Raw genomic sequence first — 27,988 nt, 5'->3', positions numbered from 1 at the left:
GAGGTTCAAGTAATTCTCTTGCCTCAGCCTGTCAAGTAGCTGGGACTACAGGCGCGTACCACCACATCTGGCTAATTTTTTGTATTTTTAGTAGAGACGGGGCTTCACCGTGTTAGCCAGGATGGTCTCAGTATCCTGACCTTGTGATCCACCCTCCTCGGCCTCCCAAAGTGCTGGGATTACAGGCGTGAACCACCGTGCCCGGCCTAATGCTTTTTTTAAAGGTGTAATAGATTTTTTTTTCTCTGATTGCTTTTGAGTTTTTCTTCTTTGTTTTTATTTATAGTTTTACTATGATAAACGTGTGTGTGTGTTTGTGTGTGTTTTGACTTGTTGCTTGATGCTTATAGGACTATTATCTCTTCAAAAAATACTTTTATTCTTTGTCTCTTTGTTTAGGACTTCACATTACATATAATCTTGAACTTTTGACTTTATCCCCTTTTTCTCTTATGCTCATTTCTGTCAGTTTTAATTTTTTCTTCTTTCTTTATTTTGAATATTTTCTTCTGACTTTTTATTTTAAACCCACTCACTGTTTTCATTTTAAATCATTGCAAGTTTCACTACTAGAATTGTCATCTGATTAACTTTGTAATTGTTTATCAAAATCATCAATCTGTTTATCTGTGTCTCATGACTTCATTGTCTAGATCTTCTATGCGTCTGTTTCGATTGTCTATTATCCCTTGCTTTTCTTGGACTTTGATCACATTGCTTTGTCCTACTATTTACTTTTGGTTCTCTAGTTCTTGTTGTTTGATGACAGAAAACCTACTTTATTTTCTGCCAACAAAATTTGAATAGATAATTTGAGGCCTAGGACATTGTTATGTATGAGAATATAGACATTTACTTTTTGTTATACACTAGGGTCAGTAGCAATCGTGGATTATCTTATTATTTGTTGTTGAGATACCTAATAAACTTTGGTACTGAATCTTGAGTATTTCTGGTTCACCCTTACTGCTTGTGTATAGCCCTTCAGGATTCCAGTCCAAAGGCTAAGAGAGTGATTAATCAGGGACCCATTACTTGCAAGTCTCTCAACTCAACTCTTTTTCTCATTTAACCTTAAGAATCTGGTAAAAACTCTGTTCAGCTTCTCAGTGTCTCAGCTGCCTTTTCTGAGATGAGCTGATATTTCAGGGGAAAAAGTGATTTCAAAGGATAGACTGTTCTCTCTGGGTTTCTTTCTTCTGCGTATTATTCTTATATTTCCTTATTGCTTTTTAACTTCCCAGTGTTTTAAAAAACAATTACATTTAAAATATTCTTTCTAGCTTTCTAGTTACTAGTTACCTTCATCTGAATTATCTAGTCTGTTATTTCTGAAAGTGAAACTCCTTAATCTTTTAATCTTTTTTACATATCCGATGTCATTACTATGTTTGCTATTTCCTTCCTTCTCTCTCCTTCTCTTCTCTTCTCTTCTCTTCTCTTCTCTTCTCTTCTCTTCTCTTCTCTTCTCTTCTCTTCTCTCTTTTCTCTTGTCTTGTCTTGTCTTGTCTTGTCTGTCTGTCTGTCTTTCTGTCTTTCTTTCTTTCTTTCTTTCTCTCTCTCTCTCTCTCTCTTTCTTTCTTCTTTCTTTTTTTTTTTTGACAGATTCTCACTCTGTCACTCAGGCTGGAGTGCAGTGGTGTGATCTCAGCCTCCACCTCCTGGATTCAAGTGATTCTCCTGCCTCAGCCTCCTCAGTAACTGGGATTACAGGTGTGTGCCATGACACTCGGCTAATTTTTGTATTTTTAATAGAGACAGGGTTTCACGATGCTGGCCAGGCTGGTCTCGAACTCCTGACCTCAGATGATCAGCCTGCCTCAGCCTCCTAAAGTGCTGGGATTATAGGCATGAGTCACCCCACTCCACCCAGGCTATGGTTTCTAATGCACAAGATTTGACTAAGTTTTTCAACTGTTGCATGAGGCTTCTTTCACTTGCTACCTAGATATACATCTTGTGAACATGCTTGTTGTATTAGTTTGTTTTTATGCTGCTGATAAAGACATACCCAAGACTGGGCAATTTACAAAAGAAGGAGGTTTTTAATGGACTTACAGTTCCGCATGGCTGGGGAGGCCTCACAATCATGACGGAAGGCAAGGAGGAGCAAGCCACATCTTACATGGATGATGGCAGGCAAAAGAGAGAGCTTGTTCAGGGAAACTCCCATTTTAAAACAAATTTATTAAAATATTCTTATTTTATTTAAAATATTTTATTTAAAATATTTGTGATATTAGAAATATCACAAGGATAGTGCAGGAAGACCCACTCCCATAATTCAATCACCTGCCACTGGGTTCCTCCCATGACATGTGGGAATTGTGGGAGTTACAATTCAAGATGAGATTTGGGGTGGGGACACTGCCAAATTATTATATTACTTGTAAATGGGCTTTGATCTAAATTCGGATATCCTTAATATTCTACTGAGGTCCCTGTAGACCTGAGTGAGCCATGGTCATATCCAGTTTTACTGTCATGCTGTTTTTTGAAACTGTTAGATAGTTGGGATGGTTTCAATTTGGGGTTTAATAGTACTAATTTGCATAGTGCACATTACATTTATTGTTTCACCTTTCGCCATGTGACAAGAGAACCTGTAATAAACGGTTATCATTTTATTTGGATTTCTTTCACATAGCAAATAAAACTAGTAAGTATTATCTATATACATTCTACAGTTTTACTTTGTGTTTAAAATATAGCTACTGAGTAAAAAGTTAGCAGTTAGTTGAATTCAGAGAGAGCTCAAACTTTCATATCTTTATTGCCATGCATCAAGAATGACTCCACATCACATAAAGTACAACTGGTTGTCACACCTCCCTGGTGCCCAGCTCATTGGTGTAATTGCTGTATAAAACTTGCTAGTTTACCCAACTATCCCTTCTGCCCTGCTCATGAGGACACAGCCTTTTATATTGTCTCAACCCAGAAAATTGTGCCCACATAATTGTGCATTCAGGTGAATTGTTCATGTGCCAGTTCCTTACATCAGTTGTGATGTTACACCTTGTTTTGTGCTTTCTGGAATTTGCTGTCAGAGTAAGATTGTCTCATAATTGCATGAAGGGCATCTCAAATTTCTTGTGGGTGTGTATGATCCTGATTAAGAAAAAAATGTCCAAAGCAAAACTTAATAACAATTGTTGGAATTAAGAAGGTCTTCCGAAGGCCACCTGATGTTTGTTTCCAGGGCTTAATATAGACTTTGTGACTCACTTCTTCCAATTGAAGTCAGCATTCATGTTTTATAACTGGCTGACGTGTTGTGTTATATTTGTGAATTCATAACCTGTTGTCAGAGAAGATGGTTTCATTATTTGAGTGTTAAGCTTCTCAGAGACTACAGCTGTTTCCCCTGCTTCAGATTTAAATTTAAAATAAAATTACCAAAATGATGCACATTCACTGTGGCAAACTTAAATATTGTACATTTATAAAGTGAAAATAAATGGCTGCCTCTATCTCTCGCCAATTTCACTTTCTACTGGTAAGCACTGTTAATCACATTTATTGTGTATTATTCTGAGGCTACAGTTGTTTATCATGCGTTTTCTCAGTAACTAAAATATATCTTGAAAGCTTGTGGAACACATTTTTCTTTGAGAGACAAAAAGTTTTGGTTGCTGTCATATATGTCAACATTTGATGTGTTAATCTTTTGTGAATCATAAATATTTTTTGCTTATGTCAAATTGCCCATTGGAAGGGAAGAGTTATCGTTTATAGTATGATGTTATGGAAAATATTTTCTATTAACACTTAATTGTGGTGATAAGCAATCAATATTGCATAGGCCTTATTCCATAGGGGAAATTTCAGTTTATTAGTTGTCTAGATTTTATTGAGTTGAGTGTGATATGACTGCATGTTGTTTGATTACTTATGGAGGAAAAAAGTCAATTCTATTTTAGTTTTCTATAGTAGGGTCACTATAAAGAATAAAAATGTAAACATGGATCCAGCTGTTTTTGAAAGAGTTGACCATTAACAGAATTTATAAGAATTCTGTGAATACTGCATTTAGAATAACATGATTATTGCATAGATTACAGCAGCAGTTATATATATATAAATATGTAACATATTTCTTTAAGTGGACTTTGAAGCACCAGGTATTGTTAAAGATCTGAGGAATCAACATATTGAAAAGTGAGAATACAATCTTTTAAACAGAATGGTTTTTCTTTTGTTTGAGCTTTCATTAACTACTAATCTTAAAAGCCATTCTAATTTTATTCTTGTTATTCTGCTATTTTATAACCAAATATGGAGATTTAGGAATTTTTGGTATTCTAGTATTAAACTTAGTTGATAATGGTATCCTAATAAATATGAATTTTTTAGTATTGGATTACAGTTTTAACATTTTTCCGTTAGGTCTCAGAGAAAGAAAAAATAAGTACTAAAATATGCTTTCTTTAAAATCTTATTAGGAATTATGTCATCACTCAAAAAGCTATAAATATATGTCTTTAGGTTAAGGTCCACAACCTTCATTTAGGGCTGTTTTTACTTACTTTGGTCTTCCCTGTCTCAGGAAATGGCATCATATTCCATCCAGTGTCTTAAGCTGGTCACCAAGGATTCACCTAGATCCATTTCTTTACACCATACTTCCAATCCGTTACAAGATCCTGCCCCTTTAATTTCTGAAATCATGGTCAATTTCATCTACTTCTAATACTACTTTTCAAGCTACCGTCTCTTCTCAGTGGGTTTACTGCAGTGGCATCCATTGAAGTTGGTCCCTCTGCTCCCATACATGCCTTTATCTGTGCTTCTCACTGCAGGCAAATTATTTTTTTAAATTGTCATTATGTTTAATTATTCCTCCAGGTTTAAAAATCCTCCCTGAGTTTCTTTTGTTCCAAATCCCTTACCATGGTCTATACTGCCTACATTATGTGGCTTTCTCTGTATATCTTGATTTTTTTTTCCACTGGCTGTTTTCTTTTCCCAAGATTTTACATCACTGACTTCCTATTTCTTTAATATTTTATTATTTTCAGAGAACGAATCTTTCATCTCCTTAGGTAAATTTATTTCTTTGTATTTTTTGGATGCTGTAGTGAACAGGAATTTTTTTTTTCTTTGAGTTGTTATGTATAGAAATGCTGCTGATTGTTGTATGCTGAATTTTGATTTCTGCAAGTTTACTTAATTTATTACTTCTAACAGTTTTTTTAGGGGCCTCTTTAGGGCTTTCTATATATAAGATCATGTCATCTGAAAACAGGGACAATTTAACTTCTTCCTTCCTCATCTAGATGCCTTTTATTTCTTTTTCTTGCATACTCGCTCTGGCCAGGACCTTCAGTACTACGCTGAATGGAAGTGTTCATAGTGGGCATCCTTGGCTTTTTCTGATCTTAGAGAAATGTTTTAGATTTTTACTGTTGAGTACTATGTTAGCTGTTGGCTTGTTGTATATGGCCTTTATTATGCTAAAATAAATTCTGTCTATGTCTCATTTATTGGAAGTTTCTCTTTTATCATGAAAGGATGTTGAATTATATTAAATGCTTTTCTGCTTCTATTGAGAAGACCACATGATTTTATTCTTTTTTCTGTTAATGCGGTATATTACACTTATTGATTTACAGCTTTGTATTCGGGGGATAAATTCTAAGTGATCATGGTGGTAATGATTCTTTTAATGTGCTACTGAATTTGGCTTGCTAGTATTTTGCAGAGGATTTTTACATCTGTGTTCATCAGGGATGTTGGCTTGTAATTTTCTCTTTTAGTAGTGTCTTTGGTGTCAGGGTACTCCTGGCCTCATAGGATGAAGTTGGACATGTTCTCTTACTTTAGTGTTTTGGAAGAGCTTGAGAAGGATTGGCGTTAATTCTTCTTTACATGTTTGATAGATTTTACCAGTGAAGTAATCAGATTCTGGACTTCTCTTTGTTGGGAGGTCTTTGATTACTGATTTAATCACCTTACTCATTATTGGTCTGTTTGGATTTTCTGTTTCTATTTTCTGTTTCTTTGTGAGTCAGTCTTGGTAAGTTTTAGGTTTTTAGGAATTTACCCATTTCTCCTAGGTTATCCAATTTGTTGGCATAAAATTGTTCATAGTATTTTCTTACAAGACTTTGTATTTTTGTGGCATCATTTGTAATGTCTCCTCTTTTACTTTTGATTTTATTTACTTGAGTCATTACTCTTTTTTCCCCCTTATTTAGTGTAGCTAGCATTTTGTCAGTTTTGTTTATCTTTTCAAAAAACTAACTTTGAGCAGAAAAAAAAATAATTCCTGGGTATTAGACTTAGTACCTGGGTGAAGAAATAATCTGTACATCAAACCTCTGTGACACAAATTTACCTATATAACAAACCTGCACACGTACCCCTGAGCCTAAAATAAAAGTTAAAAAAACTCAGAAAACTGTTAGTTTCATGGATCTTTTCTATTGTTTTTCTAGTCTCTATTTCATTTATTTTTGCTGCCATCTTTGTGACATCCTTTCTTCTACTGAGAGTGGCTTAGTTTGTTTTGTTTTTTTAGTTTTTGGGGTATAGTTAGGTTATTTATTTGAGATCTTTTTCTAAATGTAGGCATTTATTGCCACAAAACTCTGTCTTAGAGCTGCTTTTTTGCATCCCATAAATTTTGGTGTGTTGTATTTCTCTTTGTATTTGTATCATGGTATTTTTTCATTTTCTTTTACATTTTTTATTTGACCCATTGATTATTCAGCATTGTGTAGTTTAATTTCCACCTATTAGTGAATTTTTCTGTTCATTTATATCTAGTTTTATACCTGTATGCTCTAAAGAGATACTTATTTTCTTAAATATGTTAAGACTTGTTTTGTGGCCTAACATGGTCTGTCCTGGAGAATGGTCTGTGTATGCTTGAGAAGAATGTGTATTCTGCTGCTGTTTGATGGAATGTTCTGTATATGTTTGTTAGGTCCATTTGTTTTAAAGTGTAGATCAAGTCTAATGTTTCTCTATAGCCTTTCCATCTGGATGGTGTGTCCATTGTCCACAATACTACTATTGTATTTCTGTTTAATCTTTTCTTCAGCTCTATCAAGATTTGCTTTATATATTTAGGTGCTCTGATTAGGTGCATATACATTTACAATTATTGTATCCTCTTCATGAATTGACTCCTTTATAATTATTTAATGACCTTGTTTCTTTTTAGATTTTTTTGACTTATAGTGTATTCTCTCTGGTATAAGTGTAGCTACCTCTGTTTTCTTCTAGCTTCCATTTGTGTAGAATACCTTTTTCCATCCCTTCATTTTTCAGTCTATTTGTGTCTCTAAAGTCTATTTGTGAGTCTCTTTAGGCAGCATACAGTTGGGTCATTAGAAAAAGTCTATGTAGCTACTCTCTGTCTTTTGACTGGAGAATTTGTTTACATTTAAAGCATTTATTTATAGGTAAGAACTTGCTACTGCTGTTTTCTTAATTGTTTTCTGAATGTTTTATCGTTTCTTCATTCCATTTTTTCTCTCTTTCTTTGTGATTTGGTAATTTTCTGTAGTGGTATGCTTTGACTGCTTTCTCTGTCTTTTAAATATGCACAGGTTTTTCTTTGTGGTTACCATGATATTTACATAAAATATCTTGTAAGAATCTATTTTAAGCTGATAATAACTTAACTTGGACTGCATACAAAGAGTGTACACTTTAACTTCCTCTCCCATTTTACATTATTGATATCACAGTTTACCTCTTTAAATATTGTATATCCATTAAAATTATTGTAGTTATAGTTATTTTTAATACTTTTGTCTTTTGACTTTTAAACTAGAGTTAAAAGTAACTGAAACACTACCATTGTAAGTATTGGAGTATTTTAAATTTGAATATATTAGTACTTTTACAGTGAATATAAGGAATTATATACTTTTGTATGCTTTTGTGTTATTAGCATTCTTTAATTTTGTCTTGAAGAACTGCTTTTTATATTTCTTGTAAGGCAAGTTAATGTGATGATATTCTTGGCTGGCAGCACCCCCCTCCCCCACCTCCTGCCAGGACTTTGAGTTTATCATCTCGTTCTCTCCTGGATTCTGCTGAGAAATTCACTGATAGTCTCATAAGGGTTCCCTTGTATGTGATGAATTGTTTTTCTCATGCTGCTTTTGGCATTTTCTCATTGTTTTTTCCTTTTGAGAATTTGATTATTGTGTGTTTCAGTAAGATCTCTTTATATTTAATCTATTTGTGGTTATTTGATCTTCAAGGATCTGGATGTTCTTTTTCCAGATATAGGAAGTTTTCTGCTATTATTTCTTTAAATAAACTCCTCTCATCTCCTTCTCTTTTTTTGCTCCTTCTGGGACTTTCATAATGAGTAAATTTCTTTACTTGATGGTATCTCATAAATTCCATAGTTTCTCTTAATTCTTTTTCTTTCTTCTTCTTTTTGTTTCTCTGAGTGGGCAATTTCAAATGACTTGTCTTTGAGCTCGTGATCTAGTTTGCTTCAAGATTACTGTGGAATTATTCAATTCAGTCATTGTGTTGTTTAGATTAAGAATTTTGTTTTGATCTTTTGATGGTTTCTATCTCTGTTGAATTTCTAATTTTGTTCATGCAACAATTTTCTGATTTTGGTGTCTGTACAGAAGCTTGTCCTTTCCCCCAGTTTTGCTTTGTATGGTTTCAGCTTCCTGTGGTCTATTGCAATATAAAAATAGTAAATGAAAAATTTCATTAATAAACAATAAGATTTACATTGCATGCCATTCTGAGTAGAGTAATGAAATCTTCAGTGGTCTCACTTCATCCCTCCTGGGACATGAATCATCCCTTTATTCAGTATATCCATGCCATAGACACAACCCACCCATTAGTTGCTTAGTGGTCATGTCAGTTATCAGGTTCACTGTCTCAGTAACCTGATAGTGCTTTTGTTCAAGTAACCCTCATGTTAATAAATAATGGCTTCAAAGTGCAGAGTAGTGATGTTGACAGTTTGGCAATGCCAAAGAGAAGGATAAAGTGTTTCTTCTAAGTGAAAATGTGAAAGTCTCAATTTAATAAGGAAAGAAAAAAAAGTACACCGAGATTTTTAATTTCTGTGATATGAACAAATTTACTCTCTGTGAAATTGTGAAGGGAAAAATTGTGCATAGTATCTATGGGGTTTGATACCATCCTCGGTTTCAGGCATTTGCTGGGAATTGTGCAGTGTATCCCGCATGAGTAAAATGGGACTACTGTATTCTCTTGTAGCTCACTGAACTTATTTAAGATGATTGTTTTGTATTCTTTGTTAGGCAGTTTAAAGATCTCCATTTCTTTGGGATTGTTTGCTGGTGCTTTATTTTATTCTCTTAGTGATACCATGTTTCCCTGATCATTTAAGATCTTTATGGCCTTAGTTTCTGTGCATTTGAAGAAGCAGGCGCTTCTTCCAGACTTTACAGACTGGCTTTGGCAGGGGATTCCCTTTACTTAATGAGTCTATGTGGAGATTTTTGGTAGGCTCTCTGGCAGGGTTCATTAATGAACTTTGCTGCTGGTGTCTTTTTGGGAGCTGGCCTTGTGACTGGGTCAGCAGGTGGGCTGAGCTGGTATCTGGGTCCCAGAGGCTAGCCTGGTGTCTGGGTTTATGAGTTTGAGCCTGGAGCCTGTATTCACTGGGGCAGACACTGACTTTGGGTCTTCTGTGGGGGGGCCTGGATCTTGGCTCCTCTGGGGCTGGCCTGGCACCAGGGTCTACTGGTGTGGGCCAACTTGATTGGGTCTGCAGGGGTGTCCCTAGTGCCTGGGTTCTTAGGGCTAGGCTTGGAGCTTATGCCCATAGCAGCTAAGTTGGGGTCTGCCTGGTACTGGGATGGGCCTGGTACCTGGGCCCATGGGGGAAGGCCTGGAGCCTGTGCTGACAGGGGCCAGTCTAGTACTGGGAACCTGAGTTCCTGGAGGTAGGCCTGGTGCCTGCATCTGTGGGGCTGGCCTATATACTGGGTCCATAGAGGATGGTCATGGCGTCTGGGTATGTATAATTAGCATTTAATGTAACATATTTCCCCTAACTTAGTGGCTTAAAACAACATTTCATGTGGCAGTTTCAGTGGGTTGAGAGACAGGTGTGGCTTTGCTGGGTCCTTTGGCTCTGGGTCACTTGCAGGCTGCATTCTTCTCAAGGCTTGACTGGAATGACAAGTCATTGTCAGGATTCAGTTCCCTGTAGGTTACTGGACTTGAGACTTCAGTTTGTCACGACCTGTTAAAAGGCTTCTTTTGTTTCTTTGACATGTGACCTCTCCGTAGAACATCTCATAATGTGGCAGCCTGCTTTATTAGAACAAGCAGACAAGAAGATGACTGGCAAAAGAGAAGATGCTAGCAAATTGGAAGTCCTTTTTTTGCAGCCTAGTAATAGAAGTGACACCCCATCACTTCTACAGTGTTCTCTTTATTACAGGGCTAGCCTACACTCAAGGGTAGCGGATTACACAGGTGCATGAATACCAAGAAGCATGGATCATTGGGACCTATGTCAGAAGTTGTGTAAGAGAAACATTAATATCAAAATTAAGAATAAAACTACCAAATGATCCAACAGTCTCACTTCTGGATACATATCCAAAGGAAATCAGTGTCTTGAAGAGACATCTGCATACCCTATGTTCATTGCAGCATTATTCACAATAGTCAGGATATGGAAACAATTTAAGTATCTGTTGACCAAAGAACTGATAAAGAAATACACATACACACGCATATACACCCAATGGAATACTGTTCAATTTTTAAAAAGAAGGAAATTCTGTCATTTGCAACAATAAATGGATGAACCTGAAGGACATTATTCTAAATGAAGTAAGGCAGATACAAAAATAAAATACTGCATTATTTCACTTAAATGTGGACTCTAAAGAGTCTAGATCGTAGAAGCAGAGAGTGGAATGGTGGTTGCTAGGGAAAGGGCAGAGTTGGGAGGGGTCAGGAAAATGGGGATATATAGTACAAAGTTTTCCTTATGTAGTATGAATAAGTTCTAGAGAGCTAATGTGCAGAATGGTGACTATAGTATTGGCAAAAATAATGTTCGCTAAGTAAAATGATAGATATGTTAATTAGTTTGACTATAGTTATTTCACAATGTATATGTATATTAATACATGAAATTATGTTTCAATAAAACTTTTCCTTAGAAGGAATCAAAGGCCGGGCCCAGGTGCGGTGGCTTACGCCTGTAATCCCAGCACTTCGGGAGGCCAAGGCCGGTGGATCACTTGAGGTCAGGAATTCAAGACCATCCTGGCCAATGTGGTGAAACAACATGTCTCCTAAAAATACAAAAATTAGCCAGGCGTGTTGGCAGGTGCCTGTAATCCCAGGTACTAGGGAGACTGAGGCAGGAGAATTGCTTGAATTCGGGAAGCGGAGATTGCAGTGAGCTGAGATCATGCCACTGCACTCCAGCCTGGGTGATAGAGTGAGACTAAAAAAAAAAAAAATTGAGAAACAATCTTCCAAATATAGTAACTCTGTATCATCACATGTATTAGCTATGGTAGCAAAGTTGCTGATGTCTACATACTTTTGGATATTGATTTCAGTATGTGGTTACTTGGACTGCTTTAATTTTGATAGGATTCTATAAGAACAGCCTTCTTTTCTGAAATATAGAAGTCATTTAACTCATTGAATTTAATCAGAGAAATTTTAACTACTCATTTATTGTCAGTCTTCAATAGATAGCAAGCTATTTGAAGGCAGAGGCTGGGGATACAGTATAAATCTGAACTCGCCCAGAACTTAACTACTAATAGCCTACTATTGACAGGAAGCATTGACAATAACATAGTCAATTAACACATATTTTGTATATGTATTGTATATTGTATTCTTACAATAAAGTAAGCTAAAGGAAAGAGTTATTAAGAAAATTATAAGAAAGATAAAATATATTTGTCATTCATTAGGTAGAAGTTGATCATCATAAAGGTATTCTGCCTTCAAGTTGAGCAGGCTGAGGAGGAATTTGTCTTGCTATCTCAGCAGTGGTAGTGGCAGAAGAAAATCCACTTATAAGTAGACCTTTGTAGTTAAAATCCCTGTTATTCAAGAGTAAACTAAACTTTTGCTCTGCCTAAGTAAACTTATGTTTATCTATTTATTTTTTAAAAACTTGATTGAGCTATAATGCACCATAAAATTAATGTTTTAAGTGTACAATGTAATAACTTTTTTTTCCGTACATTTACTGAGTTATCCAGCCACCTCCCTAATTCAGTTTAGAACATTTACATGACCCCAATAAGGTTCCTTGTCAGGACTTTCCTTGATTCTTTCTCATATAAATAATTGGTGACAAAAGATTTCTTATAGCAGAGCGGTGTTTATTGCTTCTCTTATACGAATACAAATGTCTTCCATGTCCTTCTGTACGAAATATAGACATTGTCAATAGTGTAAATTTTATTTAGTGGGCTGTATAATGAAATACATGAGATGTGTTTGAATTTATGCAACTTTTAGTAAGGAAAATTTTGTGTCAGAGAGAAAAATTCTTTCATGTTTATTTTAGAGAGTCCCAATTAAACATTTTCAGTTTGACTTTAGTTTTTGATCTTTTATACCTTGTTTTATTTTTAGCAGATCACAGTAGAAAAGATTGACAAGCTAATGTAAAGACCCCTTAATTACTTACTACAAATAAACATCAGTACCTTCATAGGCAGGTCATTCTCATGGATAATAAAAATAGAAAAGATCTAATTAGATCGAACAATTTATCATTAATTGGCCAACAAATGCAATTTTTAGCATAATTGGTATTTTCATTCTAACTCACCAGAGGGCACTCTTTTCTAGCGTATTGCTTTTAACTCTGATCTACTGAATATTATCTCATACCTCAAAAAATTTGAGCCAATTATTGGGATCCAGGTGTAGATCATTTGGAGATCAATGATGATTTTCTTTTGTAACTTTCAATAAGTTTTTTGGCCAGCTATTTCATGTTAGTGTCATTAGACAGAGCTTTGCAAACAAAACAGTCTTAAATGCTTTAAGCAGTAGTGTATCTGCTATAAAACTATTCTCTCAATTTAGTCTGTTTTGCTTGCTAGCTCTATAATGCTGCTGTTTCTCTGAATTCTTATTAAGGTTTCAGATCGGGTGGAGCGGCGGCTTAAGGAACTAGAGAGAGAGATGCGCACAGAAAGGGAGCTGGTGGAAAGACGCCAGGACCAACTGGGACTCATGTCCCTGCAGCTACAGGAGGTTTGTGAAAAGCACTTTCATGGAATGTAAATCTTGCATTTGGATATTTATTTAGCCATGTTAAAATGGTTATTGCATGTGACAGTATAATTCAACCCATCTGAGAAGTATGAATATCACATTTTGGTTGTAGTTCAGTGTATAGAATCAGACCTCCCTGGTTTCATACTTGCTGTCCGTGTGACGTTAGTTGGGCAAGTTTCTTAACTTCTCTAGGCACTAGTTTTGTCTGTGTAAAATGGAAATAATAATACTATTGACCTAATTAGAATAGTGCAAGGATAAATGAATTAATGCCAGTAAAGCTCTTAACATACTGTCTGTCATATGCTCAGAAAATGTTAACTGAAAGTATAATTATTCTGATTAATTTTTCTGGGCATAGACTAGACCAGGGGTCATCAAACTATGGCTCACAGGTCCAATCTGGCCCATCGTCTATTTCTGTAAATAGTTTTATTGGAGCACAACCACTCCTATTCATTTATATATTGTCTGTTGGTGCTTTTGTGACACAGTGGCAGAGTTGAGTATTTGTAGCCCACAAGAATATATGGCCCACAAGGTTTAGAGTATTGGCAAGTTGGCCCTTTACAGAAAAAGTATGACAACTCCTGAATTAGGTTATTATCAAACCAATTTAAAATGGAGAATAGTTACCCTTTAGGTACTCTTTTTAATGTGAAATTTCAGACATAGATAAAGTTGAAAATTTAGAATAAAGAATTTCTATATAACCTTTACCTAGATTCCCTTAGTATTCATATTTTAGCAGACTTGTTTCATCATTTATTCTAGATACATCCACATATATGTAATTTTTTTGTGAAACATTTTTAATTTGCAAACATGATATACATACTTATCTGTGAATCTTAAAGTCAACTGATTAAAAAATAAATTGTTTTTCATCTAAATAATTTGATATGTATGTTTTCTTTTATAGTTACAGTATAACAATCAAAATTAGGAAATTGAAATCAATAAAATACTATGGCTTAATCTATACATTTTATTCAAATTTTGCTACTACAGTAGTGTCCTTTCCTGATCCAGGATAAAATATAGGTTCACACATGGCATTTAGTTGTCATGTCTCTTTAGTTTCCTTTAATCTGGAACGGTTTTTCAGTCATCATGAGTGATGACTTCTCAGGGTGTGAACAATTTCTTTTGAGAATGGCTTTCATTTTGGGTTTCTTGATGTTTGTTCATGACTAGATTCAGGTGATGGACTTTTGGCTTGAAACTTAGATAATTGGAGTTATGTCCTTCCCATAGTGTCATCTTAGGAGTCGTAGAATGTTGGTTTGTTACATTACTGGTGAAAACTGAACACTTGGTTATGGTGTTGCCTACCAGGTGGGTTTATCCACTGTAAAGTTACAATTGTTCTCTTAAAACTATCTATTTTATAGGATAATTCTTTGGGACTTCAACATATCCTGTTTCTATTGTACTTTTGCTCACTAATTTTAGCATCTATTATTGACTCATCTGAAACAATTACTACTATAAATAGTGCCAGATAGTGATTTAATATGATTCGTTCTACATTTATAGAATCCTACTGTAAGAAAGAAGTTTTTATTATGTGCACTCAGGGATTCTTATTTTATTATATTGGTTACATTTTGTCACTATCATTTTAGAATATTAATTTGTTGAAATTCCCTTTAAATGTGTCTTTGGTCTATATATAAAATATAAAAAGTAGAAACAACAAGAAACCCAAAAGATTCAAAACAAATGGAAATTCTTTTCATTTATGAAATGATATTTTCTAAGAATTCTAAAAATACACTTGTGTGTGCTTGTAGATCGTAACCTTATTAATTGACTAGATTTTTTTAAAAGTTTTTTTTTCACTGTTAATTGAAAATTATGACAAAAATTGCAACACTGAAATTTAATGTAAGCTGATAGAAAAATCTGCTTTTGTTTTCTAAATTCCATTCCTTCATTTCACAAAAGAAGGTCTACCCTTTATAATTGGGTAATTAAACTTGAAGAGGATATGTTTGTTGAATAATTAGATATCAGCATGTGGGTAGGCTTTTTTTTTTTTTTTTTTAACCTTAGATTTTTATACATTTGTTTCAAGCAAATTACATCTGGTTGAGCATAGAATAGTACTAAAGAGTACATTGTTTCTTTTGCAAGAGAAAATTAGAGAAATTTTCTGTACTGTATTTTTTCTCTCGTTGCAGAATGGTACAAAATTACAAAGAAAGAGGGAGAGAAAGATTTGGCTTCCCACTTTTCTAAGGACACCAGAGCCCTGGGTATTCGCATTGTAATTGTCAATTTGACTAAAAGCTTCACTGTGATTTGGATTCCATCTCTGACAATACATAGGAGATCACTATTGATGAAACTGTTTAAATTTCATATTTTGTCATTTTAATATAAAGCAGTGCCTACACATTTTTATACAAAGTGGTTTTTGATTATAACATGAGTAGTGAAACTAGAAAGATTTAAGCTGATGTATTTTCCTGCTCCCATGTTAAATGGCTTAGACTGTTCTGGAAAGGTCATGTTTAAGGAGAGGAACCACTTTCCCTTCTTTTTGAGTATTAAAAATACTTATGGAAATTCCTATATCCATATGATAATAGTGAATCGATGCATTTTTTTTCCCTGTTTATGGTGATGAAATTAAATCCATAGGTTGAGCATGGTGGGCCTGAACTTTTAGCCACTGTGCTCTTTTGCCTTCTTAAAATGTATCTTCCAATGTTAATGAAAAATACGACATTTAAAACTTAAGACATTAAGAGTTTTCATTTGAAATTACAGGATGCAGAGATTTGAAGATAATAGTATATTATAATGGGAGGCAGTCTGTGATTTCGGCAAAAACCTGCTGCTTTTAGTTATTTCATGGGGTCCTTAGGTCTTCAAGCTTTACCTCTTCCCCATTTGAATGAAAAAGCACGTTGTTAATATTGGGAAATTGGTCAAGGGTAAAGCCATTTTCCTTTTCTTTAGAGTTTTTTTTTTTTTTTTTTTTTTTTTTTGAGGCCGAGCTTGCTCTGTCGCCCAGGCTGGAGTGTATGGCCGGATCTCAGCTCACTGCAAGCTCCGCTCCCGGGTTCCCGCCATTCTCCTGCCTCAGCCTCCCAAGTAGCTGGGACTACAGGCCGCCCGCCACCTCGGCCGGCTAGTTTTTTGTATTTTTAGTAGAGACGGGGTTTCACTGCTTGTTCGCACAGGATGGTCTCGATCTCCTGCCGTTGTGATCCGCCCGTCTCGGCCTCCCAAAGTGCTGGGATTACAGGCTTGAGCCACCGCGCCCGGCCGCCTTTAGAGTTTTTAAAGAATTGTTAACTCATTTCTGTTTCTTATCGTGATTTGAACAAAAGGACCATGAACGCCCAGGAATTCACTTTTTTGAGCCTTAGCTACTCATGTGCTATTGAAGTCACATGAATGCCGGATTTTCTTTATTTAGTAAGGACCTTCATATATTGTATTTTAAACAACCTGGTTTGGTATCTCATAGAAGTCTCTTCTTTAAGAGAGATGAGTATTTTATATGAGTTGTATGACAATAATATTCTTTTAATATTATCTTTTTAAAATTGTAGATGATACTTTGAACTTTACTAAGTCAATTCAAGTTGTTTTTTTTTTTTTTGAAACAGGGCCACTCTATTGCCCAGGAGTGCCACGGCATGATCTCGGCTCACTACGGCCTTGAATTCCTGGGTTCAAGAGATTCTGCCACCTCATCCTCCCTTGTAATTGAGACTACAGGCAGGCGCCACCATGACAAGCTGATTTTTTTTTGTTGTATTTTGGGTAGAGACGGGGTTTTACCATATTGCCCAGGCTGATCTCAAACTCCTGACCTCAAGTGATTTGCCTGCCTTGGCCTCCCAAAGTGCTGGGATTACAGGAGGGAGCCACCATGCCTGACCTAAATTCACGTGTTGTTAAGCCTGTACCTATCAGGCTTTTCTATGTACGCAGTCAAGTATGTAACATTGAGGTAAATTATCTCACTATAAACTCTTTTGACGAGGTGCTTGATAGTATCCTAGCTTTGATTGGTTAATGTAGTGGAGTGGGGGTAGGCTTGGTGGGTGCTAGTGTTGAGAAAGAGGTATTTAGACTGTAAACACAAGCTAAAACCACTTTTTTGCAGGTCCAATATTTACATAAAATCCTAGATAAAAATTTAAACTCCTGATTTGCATCCTGAAAATTCCCGACTCATTTTTTACTGGCTGTTTCATATACATTGAATATTATTTCTTCATCTTGAGTTGAATTACTTCAAATGAAAAATATGTCTGGGCATGGTGGCTCACGCCTATAATTCCAGCACTTTGGGAGGCTGAGGTAGGCAGATCACTTGAGGCCAGGAGTTTGAGACCAGCCTGTACAACATGGTGAAATCCTGTCTCTACTAAAAATACAAAAAAAAAAGAAAAAAAAAAAAAAAAAAGAAAAAAAAAAAAAAAAAATTAGTGTGGTGGCGCACACCTGTAATCCCAGCCACCCGGGAGTCTGAGGCAAGAGAATCACTTTAACTTGGGAGGCAGAAGTTGTAGGGAGCTGGAATTGTACCACTGCACTCCAGCCTAGGTGACAGAGTGAGACCCTGTCTCAAAAAAAAAAAAAAAGAAAAGAAAAACATGAGATAAATGCTGGACACACACACACACACATACACACACACACACATACACACACGCACACTCTTCAGAGCATTTTTTTTGAGGCAGGGTCACACTTGCCCAGACTGGAGTGCAGTGGTGTGATCATGGCCCACTCAGTCTCAACCTCCCAGGCTCAAGTCATCCTTCTACCTCAGCTTCCCAAGCAGCTGGAACTACAGGGCACACTATTACACCCAGCTAATTTTTGTATTTGTTGTGAAGACAGGTTTCGCCATGTTGCCCAGACTGATCTCAGACTCCTGGACTCAAGTGATCCGCCTGTCTCAGCCTCCCAACCTGCTGGGATTACAGGTGTGAGCCACTATGCCTGGCCCTCTTCCGAGCATTTTATAGCATATTAAGTCACTAGTTTCTCCCTTATCTGCATCAACAATATTCTATGCTTACATATGATCTAGATGCCTTAAAATTAAAGGATGTCTCATGGGGAAGTCTGTGGGATAGGCAAGGGCATGGAATCTTAAAAGACGATGGTGAAGATGAAGTGAGAAATTAAGTGTTTAAGATAGGAGCTCAGCTCAGTGGCTTTTAGTCTGTTCTGAGGGACAACCGGGTTATGTGAAGCTTATCCATAAAATAAGGCCATATGAAGAAACATTAATCGATACTTTTTTCCAACATTTTCTTCACTTTTTTTTTTTTTGGAAAACTTAATGACAAAGTAGCTATTCATTTTTGTCCAGAAATGTAATTGTGACCCCAGAGATGCTGAGTAAGACAGATACCACCTAAGAAAAGCCTCAGGTACCCTTTATTAATGTATTTAGTTTGGACTCATTAAGGGAGAAGCTTCCATGAAACCTAGGATATTTTTCTAATGTGTTCTTAATAGCTTTTGCGTCTCCCTTGAGGCTTCTGTGATATTTCGAGTGTCACACAGCAGGGGATAATCTAGTCAGGCAAATATTCTAACCTGGCTTCATTTACCCCTTTTCCTGCACTTCCTTTCCACACTCCCCTACTTTGTTCGGAGTCATAGAGGTCTTTCCAAGACTGGCAGATCTTGGACTCACCTTTACTTACCTTTTCAGGGTTCAATTGTAAAACTTTCATTTGATCATTCACTTTGCCTCCCTCTTGTTTTCATAACCAGTGCCCCCCTTTTTTGTAGTCATCTCCTACATTTTTGCATAGAGTTATTCATATTTTGCATAGTTATTTGTGTTTTTCTTTCCCTATGATATTGTTAGGTGTTTTAAATGTCCATTAAAATCACCCTCACATTGATCATCCCAGCAGCCTCTCTAATCATTGAGAAAGACCAATAGATTTTACAAGTAAATGAGATTCAAACACAATCCTGTGGAAAGCAGGAGGAAAACTCAGAGGATGTACTTTATTGTTCTTATTCTTAGGACATAAGCTCTAGAATTGAGTCCTTGGGCAGGACTGTGTGAGCCCCATGGGGTTCGGTAGGCAGAGAGTAACACAGGCAGGGCCTCAGAGCTCTCAAACCACCAAGAGGCTGAAAGCACTATCACAACAGGACAACCACGCATGTACTACTTTGTTGGAAAATGAGTGTAGCAAGTGAAAATCCTAAAACTCCTCCTCCAGTGTTTATTCTTCATGGGGTAAAGTTGTGTGTGTAGTATAAATCGGGGCTTATTTTGAGCCACACTTTTTATTCTTTTAACCAACTCTAATGCCACTGACTATTTTTCTTCTTTTGTAAAGATGGCATTTTTTTTTTTTTTTCTCTCACTGTCCGGTTTCTGTTAATACATATTACGTGAGAGTTTTGTCCCCGATTATTTATGTTACTGATTCTTGATATGTTGTCTCTTTTTATTTTACCTATTTTGAACACTTTGCATTTCTAGTATTTGAAGATAATACTTACTAAATATTTGCTTAATACATTAAGTAGTGACCATATTAATGCACTGTTTTGGTCCTATGTTTTACTAGGTTTATTTCTCACGTAGTTCTTTTAACATTTCATTATTAAATATTTAGTATAACAAGCATTTTTTAATATAACTAAATGTGATCACATGAAATATTCAAACATTCTCTTACAGTACAGGCTTATTTATTTATTTACATGGCTGATTTTTTCCTATATCTCTTCCAACTCTGTCCTTTCATCATGAACCACTTCTTTTATCCCCTAAAAAACGAAACTAGTGTTGATGGCCTGGAAGGTATCCCTTTATATTTTCTGTTTGTTTTAATTACCCGGACTGATGTATATAGACTATATACACCTTTGCATATGTGGGGACTTTTGGTCATGTATTCGTTTTAGAAAATGAGGTCACATTTTTATACATTTCCGCTTCTTGCTTTTTCCTTTTTTTCACCAGTGCTTTCTGGAAATTCATCCAACTAGCTGACGTGATGATTCCAATGTAATCTTTTATTGCCATTGGTAGATCTTATTTTCCAGAGGTTCTGAAACTGCATCTTGTTCTGCCAGCAATGATTGAGTGTAGCTCTTTCCCCCACATTCTTACCAGAAGTAGTGGTTATAATTCTTTAAGTTTTTGCCACCTGATGAGTATAAATTATTAACTCATTTTTATGTTTATTTGCATTTCTCTAGTGAATTTGTCTATTCACACATCTCTTGGCAGTTTGCATTTGTGCTTACATAGAATTCCTGTGTATGACTTTTGCTCATTTTAAAATATTGGATCATTTGGGATTTCTCTCCGCCGGAGATTTTTTTTTTTTTTTAATAGGAGAGAGGAAGGAATCTAATTCACTTTTATATGACTCATCAGTTGCTTCAGTATCATTTTTGAATAAAAATTGGTTATTTCCACTCTAATTTAAATGCCACATCTGTTATGTATCTAGTTTCCTACTATATCTGTCTGGCCTCTACATGCTTTGCTGTTGATTTGCTTGTCAATCCCTATAGTAATATCACTCTTTCTTAATGATTATAGGTTTTATTATCTTTTGGTAAATGATAATGAAAATCTCTTGTCCTATTCCATGAAAAATCATGCTGGCATTTTGATTACGATTGTATTAAGTACAGACTGATTTAAAGAGAAGGTCTTTTCTAATATTTTCCAATAATGTTTTATAACTGTCTGTATAAATTTCTTAGATCTCTTTTGTTAGACTTATTCTTAGGTACCTTATGGTTTTTCTTTCTATTTGGAATGGGATTTTTAAAAAAATTGCATCTCTAATTGATTATTTATAGTATACAGGGGTACAAGTGGCTTTATATGTGGTTCTTATATCCAACAATTTTTCACAATGCCCTTATTAATTCTTATAATTTCTTAATAGCTTTACTGACATACTATCTTAGTGTATAGATAATCATATCATTTGAAATTAAAGGCAATTTAGTCTCTTTTTCTTTTTTTTTTTTTTTTTTTGAGATGGAGTCTCACTCTTGCCAGGCTGGCTGCAGTGGCGGATCTCAGCTCACTGCAAGCTCTGCCTCCGGGTCTATGCCCTTCTCCTGCCCTCAGCCTCCCGATACTGGGTACAGGTGCCCGCCACCTTGCCTGGCTAGTTTTTGATTTTTTTATAGAGACGGGGTTTTCAACTGTGTTAGCCAGGCTGGTCTCGGATCCCTGACCTCGTGATCCGCCTCTCGGTCCTCCCCAAGTGCTGGGATTACGGTCGAGTCACCACTCCCGGCCTTAGTCTCTTTCTTATATAATTCTTTTCTTTTTTGTTTTATCTTATTACACTGGTTAGAACTGACGTTATATTGAATGGAAGCCAAGATAGCAAGAATCTTGTGTACTTCGCATATTTGTATGATTCTTAAGTGTTAAATGTTGTTGTGTGGTGTTTGCCCTGACTTTTTGTAGTGCTAACCCTTTGTCACATAGGAACTTGCCTTCTATTCCTAGGTTGCCAAGAGATGTTTGTTATTTTATTTATTTATTTTAAAATCATGAATGGGTTGTGAAATTTGCAAATATTCTTGCTGTGCACTTAACTTTGGATATTTAAATATATTGATTAAATATGGTTGATCCATAATAGAATAATGAGCCTCTCCTTGCATTTCCTGAGACTTTGATTATAATGTTTTGTTTTATTTTTACACATTGCTGAATTAATTTGCTATTTTTCTCTTAGGATTATTTATTTTGTGTTTATGATTGAGATCAGTTTTTCTTCACTGACGTTTTTGGTTTTAGAAGCGATGGTTACATTAGTCTATAAATGAATTAGGTGAGAAACCTTCTTTCCTTTTTGTGGTTTAGTTTGGTGTAAGAGAGGGATTGTCTATTTCTTGAATTTTTGTTGAACTTACCGTAAACAATATTGTGCCTGTTATCTTTTTGGATGCGCAGATTCCTATTTTTTTTAATGTTTATTGGTTGTATAGCTTGTTATTAAGTCAATTTTGTAATTTCATGTTTAATGTCCTTGCTAGAAATAGTATTATTAGTTTTCTTTGGACCAGCTTTGTTATTTGCTTCATTACTTTCTGCTTCTAACTCTGTTACTCTTCTTCTCTTTCATCTAAAATTATTCTGTTTTATTTTTAGGTTTGAAATTGATGTTTGATTTGATTTTTCTGATTTTTTAAAATGAATAATGAATAATTTAACCAAATTACCATATGCTTTGTTATACTTTTATGGTAGTGTTTTTTCAAAATCTTTTATAATTTGCTACAATTCTCTCTATAACTCAAGACTTATTTAGGAATGTCTTTCGGTATTTTCAGAAATGTATGTATGCTTATTTTAAAATTCTTTATTGTTTTTAATTTAACTCCTTTGAAAGTTGTTGAAACTTCCATTTTGACCTAATTCTATGATCAATTTTTTGTAAGTACTCCAGAGTAAGAAACAAATATTTTTCTGTGTTTTGGATGCAGAATTTTATGTGCTTGTACATGTCGTACATGCGTACATACACACATATACATTTAATAGGTCATTTGTGAATTTTGTTGTTCTGTTCTTCTGTTTTCTTAGTAAATATATCACTCTAAAGCTTCTCATTATTATAAAGATTATCAGTTTCTCCCTGTGATTTGTGTCAGTTTTCTTTTATCTGTTTTGTGTGTGTGGTATCTCATGTATAATTAAATTACTTCTTGGTCAATTATTTAAAAAATACTACCTGGTGTGCCTCTTGATTTTAACATTCTTAAGACTACTTTATTCATGGCATATCATTTTCCCTCTTTAATCTTTCCTTAGTATTTCCATTTTTCCATGTTTCTTACGAAATACCTTATTGCTTAAGTTAAAATAACTTTATCTTATAAAGTAATGGTTACTTTAGTCATTTTATACTTTCTGTGATTATTGGAATATTTTAAAGTGTTTTATCATCTTATTTTTTTTAACTTCTCTTTTGTTTCTTTTCCCATTTCTATTTGGAATGGAATATATTATATATTCATTTTGATACTTTCTGTTTGCTTTGGAGCTGTAGATTATATTTCTGTTCTTTTGATAGCTGTTCTAAAATTTTAAACATACAGTACTTATTAGTCTAAGATATCTATGTTCCAGCTACATTGTATTCATCTCAGTGTCTTACTGGAACATTTTTCTTCTGACTCGGTATAACTTCTCCCTTCTCATTCCTCAGGCTCAATTGTCACATCTTTAGGGAAAACTTTCCTGTTCCTCCTCCCCTTCTAAAATCGCCCCTTCAGCTCCATTGCTCACTATCATGTATCATATTACTCTATTTTTAAAAATAGCATTACCACAAACTATAATTATTGTTTGTTTACTTGTGCTATTATATGCCTTTGCCAAAGAATGTAGACTCCATTGGAGGGGCTTTGTGCATCGTGTTTACCCTTGTTTCTGCAACATGTAGTACAGTGTTTATCACACAGAGCTCACTGAACAGGTGCTAAAGAAATTGATGTTTCCAAATGTAAATGATTGTTCAGCTGCATATAACATTCTTGATAAATTTCACTCCAAGATTTTTATACCTTGTGCTACTCTACTGCTCTCATTCCTGAAGACACAAAATAAAAGTTAAACAATTTAAACTTATTTGAAGTTTAATTATATAGTAGTTACAATGACATAATCAAAATTCCATAAACATTCTTCAAGAATTCAATCATAGTTAAATTAAACATAATTCAACTCTATAAAAATAACATTTTCGTGTAGTGGGTTGCTGGTTTTCAAACTATACTGACAATTTAATAAAGACAGCTGGATTTTTCATATCTTTGTGTTTAACGAAGTTTGAAAAAGAAATTTAGAATGGAGATGCCCAGATACATGCACTGTAAATGTAGGCCTCTTTGAAATATTAATTATGGATTTCTGAAGAGTGTTAATATAGCTGTGTGAGCGTGGATAAACTGACACTTCATGGAACTGTTTCCTTTGTAAGTTGACAGCAAATGCTGATTGACTTTTGTTTTGAGACACTGCATATAATGGACAGAAGAATTTTTAAAGAGACTTTGCAGATACAATTCCTTTTTTTTATGTGTTTTCTGAATGCTTGTAAGGGCAAGCTCTTTTAATTTAGGTTTTAACATAATTTGCATTAAATGTTTTAAATAAATTGATACAAGTCATAGAATACTTGATAGGGAATTACTACGTGTTTTGACCACTAGTCGTCAGTGTTGAACCATTAATTGTGACGTAGTAGGCAGTGTTTATTAAAGTTGGCCAAGTTTATTGAAAAACAATTCTTTACAGTGTGTATACTCTCAACTCTTAGGGCTTTCTGAAAGTGTACTTGGCACTAGCCTCACAAATGACAAAATCTAATTATTTAACTGTTATTAAAAATTTAAATTTGAAATGGTGTTACTCTCCACTGTTAAAAAGTATGACACATTGTGTATTTTATATGAAGACACCTGCTGTATTTATAATGAAAACTGTCATTTCTGTGCCTTTGTATTATAGTTTCATGCTTCCTCTTCAGGGTTACAGGTTTTTCCCTTCTTCCTTCCTCCTTCCCTCTGTCCCTCTATGGAAGAAAACTATTTATATCTAGTAAAACAGGTTATAATTTGATATGAGCATTTATTTCACGGGAATCATATATTCCTATTCCCTTTTCCACTTTTAATATTTCGAAGCTGTGCATGCAGAATTTTCCAAAAGATGCTTTCTCTAAATACTCATTTTATACAGACCTAAACCTCTTTCTCCTAATTATTATTTTCTTGTTTTTGGTGGTGATTTCCTTTTGTACACTGTTGTCCACCCACCCAGTTGTATTTATTTCCTATTGGTGTTCTGTTGGATAGCTTATCCAACAGATAGAATATCCTTTGCCTGTTTTTTTATTTAGTTGTTAGAAAAGCATTTTTTATAGCTCTCATGACTCATTGCATTTCTAGTTAATTTGTATTTCTATTGAGTACCCCAAATCCCTGTTTACAAAATATTAAAGTTGTGGTATTAATTATTTATTGCTCAAAAAACGAGAAACTGTTAAGGTTATTTCTAATATACGTTTGTCCGTACTGTGGTCAAGTATTAGGATAGTATTTAGAACTATAACCTTATTATCTCATCATTTAATGCATCTTGTATGGTTGTGAGAAAAAGTTACAGTTTTATGTTTATTATCCGAGAATGAGATCCTGAAGCTTTCCTCACTAGTGTTAGTCTTGGATGAGGAATCAAGTTACAGTGATGCTGTGATTCAAAGCCACAAAGTGTGGGCAAACTTGGGTCTCTGGAGCTCCCAGTTTCCAGTTCTTTCTCCTCCTGACGTGTGAACTTGTTTGGAAGGTGCAAAATCTTACTCTTTTTGTGTGGTTCATTGAAATAAGTAGCTCATGTATTTCTTCTTAAACAGATGGATAACCATCTTGATAAAATAATTTGTTTTATATTTTAAAACCTTTATGTCCTTGCCTCTCCTTTTCTCCTGTTCTTTACACTAAGTCTATCATTAAATTTTGTCAGCTGTATTTAAAAAAATTTTTTTTTTAAATTGGAAACTATTCATCTTCTACCACTACATCTCCTCTCTTGCTCGGGCTAATGCCATAGCCTCCTTGCTTCCATTCTTACCTCCTTGTGATCTTTTACAGAATCAGATAATGTCACATCTTTCTTCAAGACCCTTCAATGGTTTCTTTTCTTTTTTTTTTGAGACAGTCTCACTCTGTTGCCCAGGCTAGAGTGCAGTGGCATGATCTTGGCTCACTGCAGCCGCCACCTCCCAGGTTCAAGTGATTCTTATGCCTCAGCCTCCCGAGTATCTGGGATTACAGGCATGTGCCACGATGTCCGGCTAATCAATGGTTTATTTATAGAAATAGAGCCCCTCTGATCTGGTTTCTGAATTCCTCTCACCCTAATTTTCTTTCTTTCCTCCTTTTATTTATTTATTTTTTTGAGATGTAGTCTCATTCTGTCTCCCAGGCTGGAGTGCAGTGGCACGATCTTGGCTCACTGCAGCCTCTGCCTCCTGGGTTCAAGCGATTCTCTGCCTCAGCCTCCTGAGTAGTTGGAATTACAGGCACGTGCCACAACACCCAGCTAATTTTTTTTTTGTATTTTAAGTGGAGATGGAGTTTCATCATGTTGACCAGGCTGGTCTCAAACTCCTGGCCTCAAGTGTTTCTCCCGCCTTGGCCTCTCAAAGTGCTGGGATTAAAGGCGTGAGCCACCACGCCTAGCCCCTAATTTTGTATTATTGTTCTTCTTGCCAACTATGGGCTAACCATCCTAGCTGTCTTGCTTTTCCATGGATATACCAGGTACCTCCTCCTCCTGGACATTTGCAGTTTCTGTTCCCACAGCTAAGAATTTTCAGCTCTGAAACAATTGTACGGTTTGTGCCCTCATGTTCAGAACTCTACTTCAGAAAGCCCTTATTGACTATCATAGATAAAATACTCCTTCACTCCTGAGCCCCTTGCACTGTTGTATGTTTTCTTAACACTTTCATTATCTGTCAACCATCTGTCCCCTTAACCAGAATGCAGGCTTTATGAAGGTAGGGACTTACCTGTTTTGCTCGTTGCTGTATCCCCAGTACCAAGACCATTGCTTAGCATAGAGTAGGGGCCCAGTAAGTGTTTCTTGAAGGAATGAATGAATAAATATTGCATACTATCTAGTAACTGTTCATTCAGTAAAATATTCATTTGCCCAATACTATCATGTACCTAATATAATTCAGGTACTGTGCTGGGGACTAGGGATTTAAAGATACCTAAAATACTGTCTCACCTTTTAGGAACTCCTAGTTTAGTTGAGGAAATAGAGATATTAACTGTCATTGTAATGCAGCAAGGGCATTATTCCACATTTGTGTAGTCTACAGAATATCTCAGAGGGGAAATAATTACCTCTACATGGCCCCTTGGGAAAAGTTTGGGTGAGAGAGGTGGCATTTTTGCTAAGACTGTGTTTTTACATTATTTTAGGAAATTCTTTATGAATGTGATTCTGCCCCATTGCTTGTTGTTACATGTCAAGCACTTTACAAGTCAATGGCTGAAACACTTACATAAATTTTGACTTACTATCATTTTGATTCAAACCATTGCTCTTCATCCTATCATCATACATCATGCTAATTATTTTCTTCTTTATATTTGTTACTTGTGGTAACAAAGAACACACTTTTTCTTTGCAAGGATGAAATAAACACTGTTCTCTGTTCTTTATAAGACTGTGAGAGAGCCATTAATGTCAACATGCTGATAAAAAGGAAATGGATGGTGAAGAACGATTGACTATTATAGGATTTAGTTTTCAAAGGCGTTTGAATGCTATTTGACACAGCTTGAAACAGGCGGGTCTGAGATACATCATGCTCTTCAGTTGCCTTTTAGTCTTTTCTTGATTTCCATCCTTGCCCCCTTATTCCACCTCTTACAGATGACACTAAAATGCTTTTAATATTTTTTTCAGTGAAAGAGATTTTTTCCCCCAACGCTTCTATAGAAGAGAATTCTGAAGAGACCTTGGAGGATGTCTCTTTCAACCTTCTACTTGATATTTGAATTTCCATTTACAGAGCAAGCTAGCTTCTTAGATATTTTAGAGTGTCTCCACAAGCTATATTATATTTCTAGTATTGGGAAATAGTTGGCTGGATTAAAGAATATTCCAGTTTGATAATATATTTCAGTGGCCTAGTATTGAATAATGCTAAAACAAAAGTTGAAA

At 35.3% G+C, this 27,988-nt stretch overlaps 1 protein-coding gene across 10 annotated transcripts in view; it reads left to right on the top strand.

The window, feature by feature from the left end:
• CEP128 (centrosomal protein 128) overlaps positions 1 to 27,988 on the top strand; it is a 483,382-nt gene that overhangs the window by 67,733 nt on the left and 387,661 nt on the right. For all 10 annotated transcript variants that reach the window (XR_001885973.1, XM_017873844.1, XM_017873838.1 and 7 more), the window contains one exon: positions 13,105 to 13,221. Coding sequence is in view for 9 of the 10 variants with exons in the window: in XM_017873844.1 (XP_017729333.1) it covers positions 13,105 to 13,221 (117 nt within the window). In the remaining variant the exon portion in view is untranslated. The remainder of the gene's footprint in view (positions 1 to 13,104; positions 13,222 to 27,988) is intronic.

The sequence above is a fragment of the Rhinopithecus bieti genome, unplaced genomic scaffold, assembly GCF_001698545.2.
Source record: "Rhinopithecus bieti isolate Rb0 unplaced genomic scaffold, ASM169854v2 scaffold_6782, whole genome shotgun sequence".
Classification (NCBI taxonomy): domain Eukaryota; kingdom Metazoa; phylum Chordata; class Mammalia; order Primates; family Cercopithecidae; genus Rhinopithecus; species Rhinopithecus bieti.
Note: the sequence above shows the minus strand (reverse complement) of the source record. Positions and strands in the feature narration are given on the sequence as shown.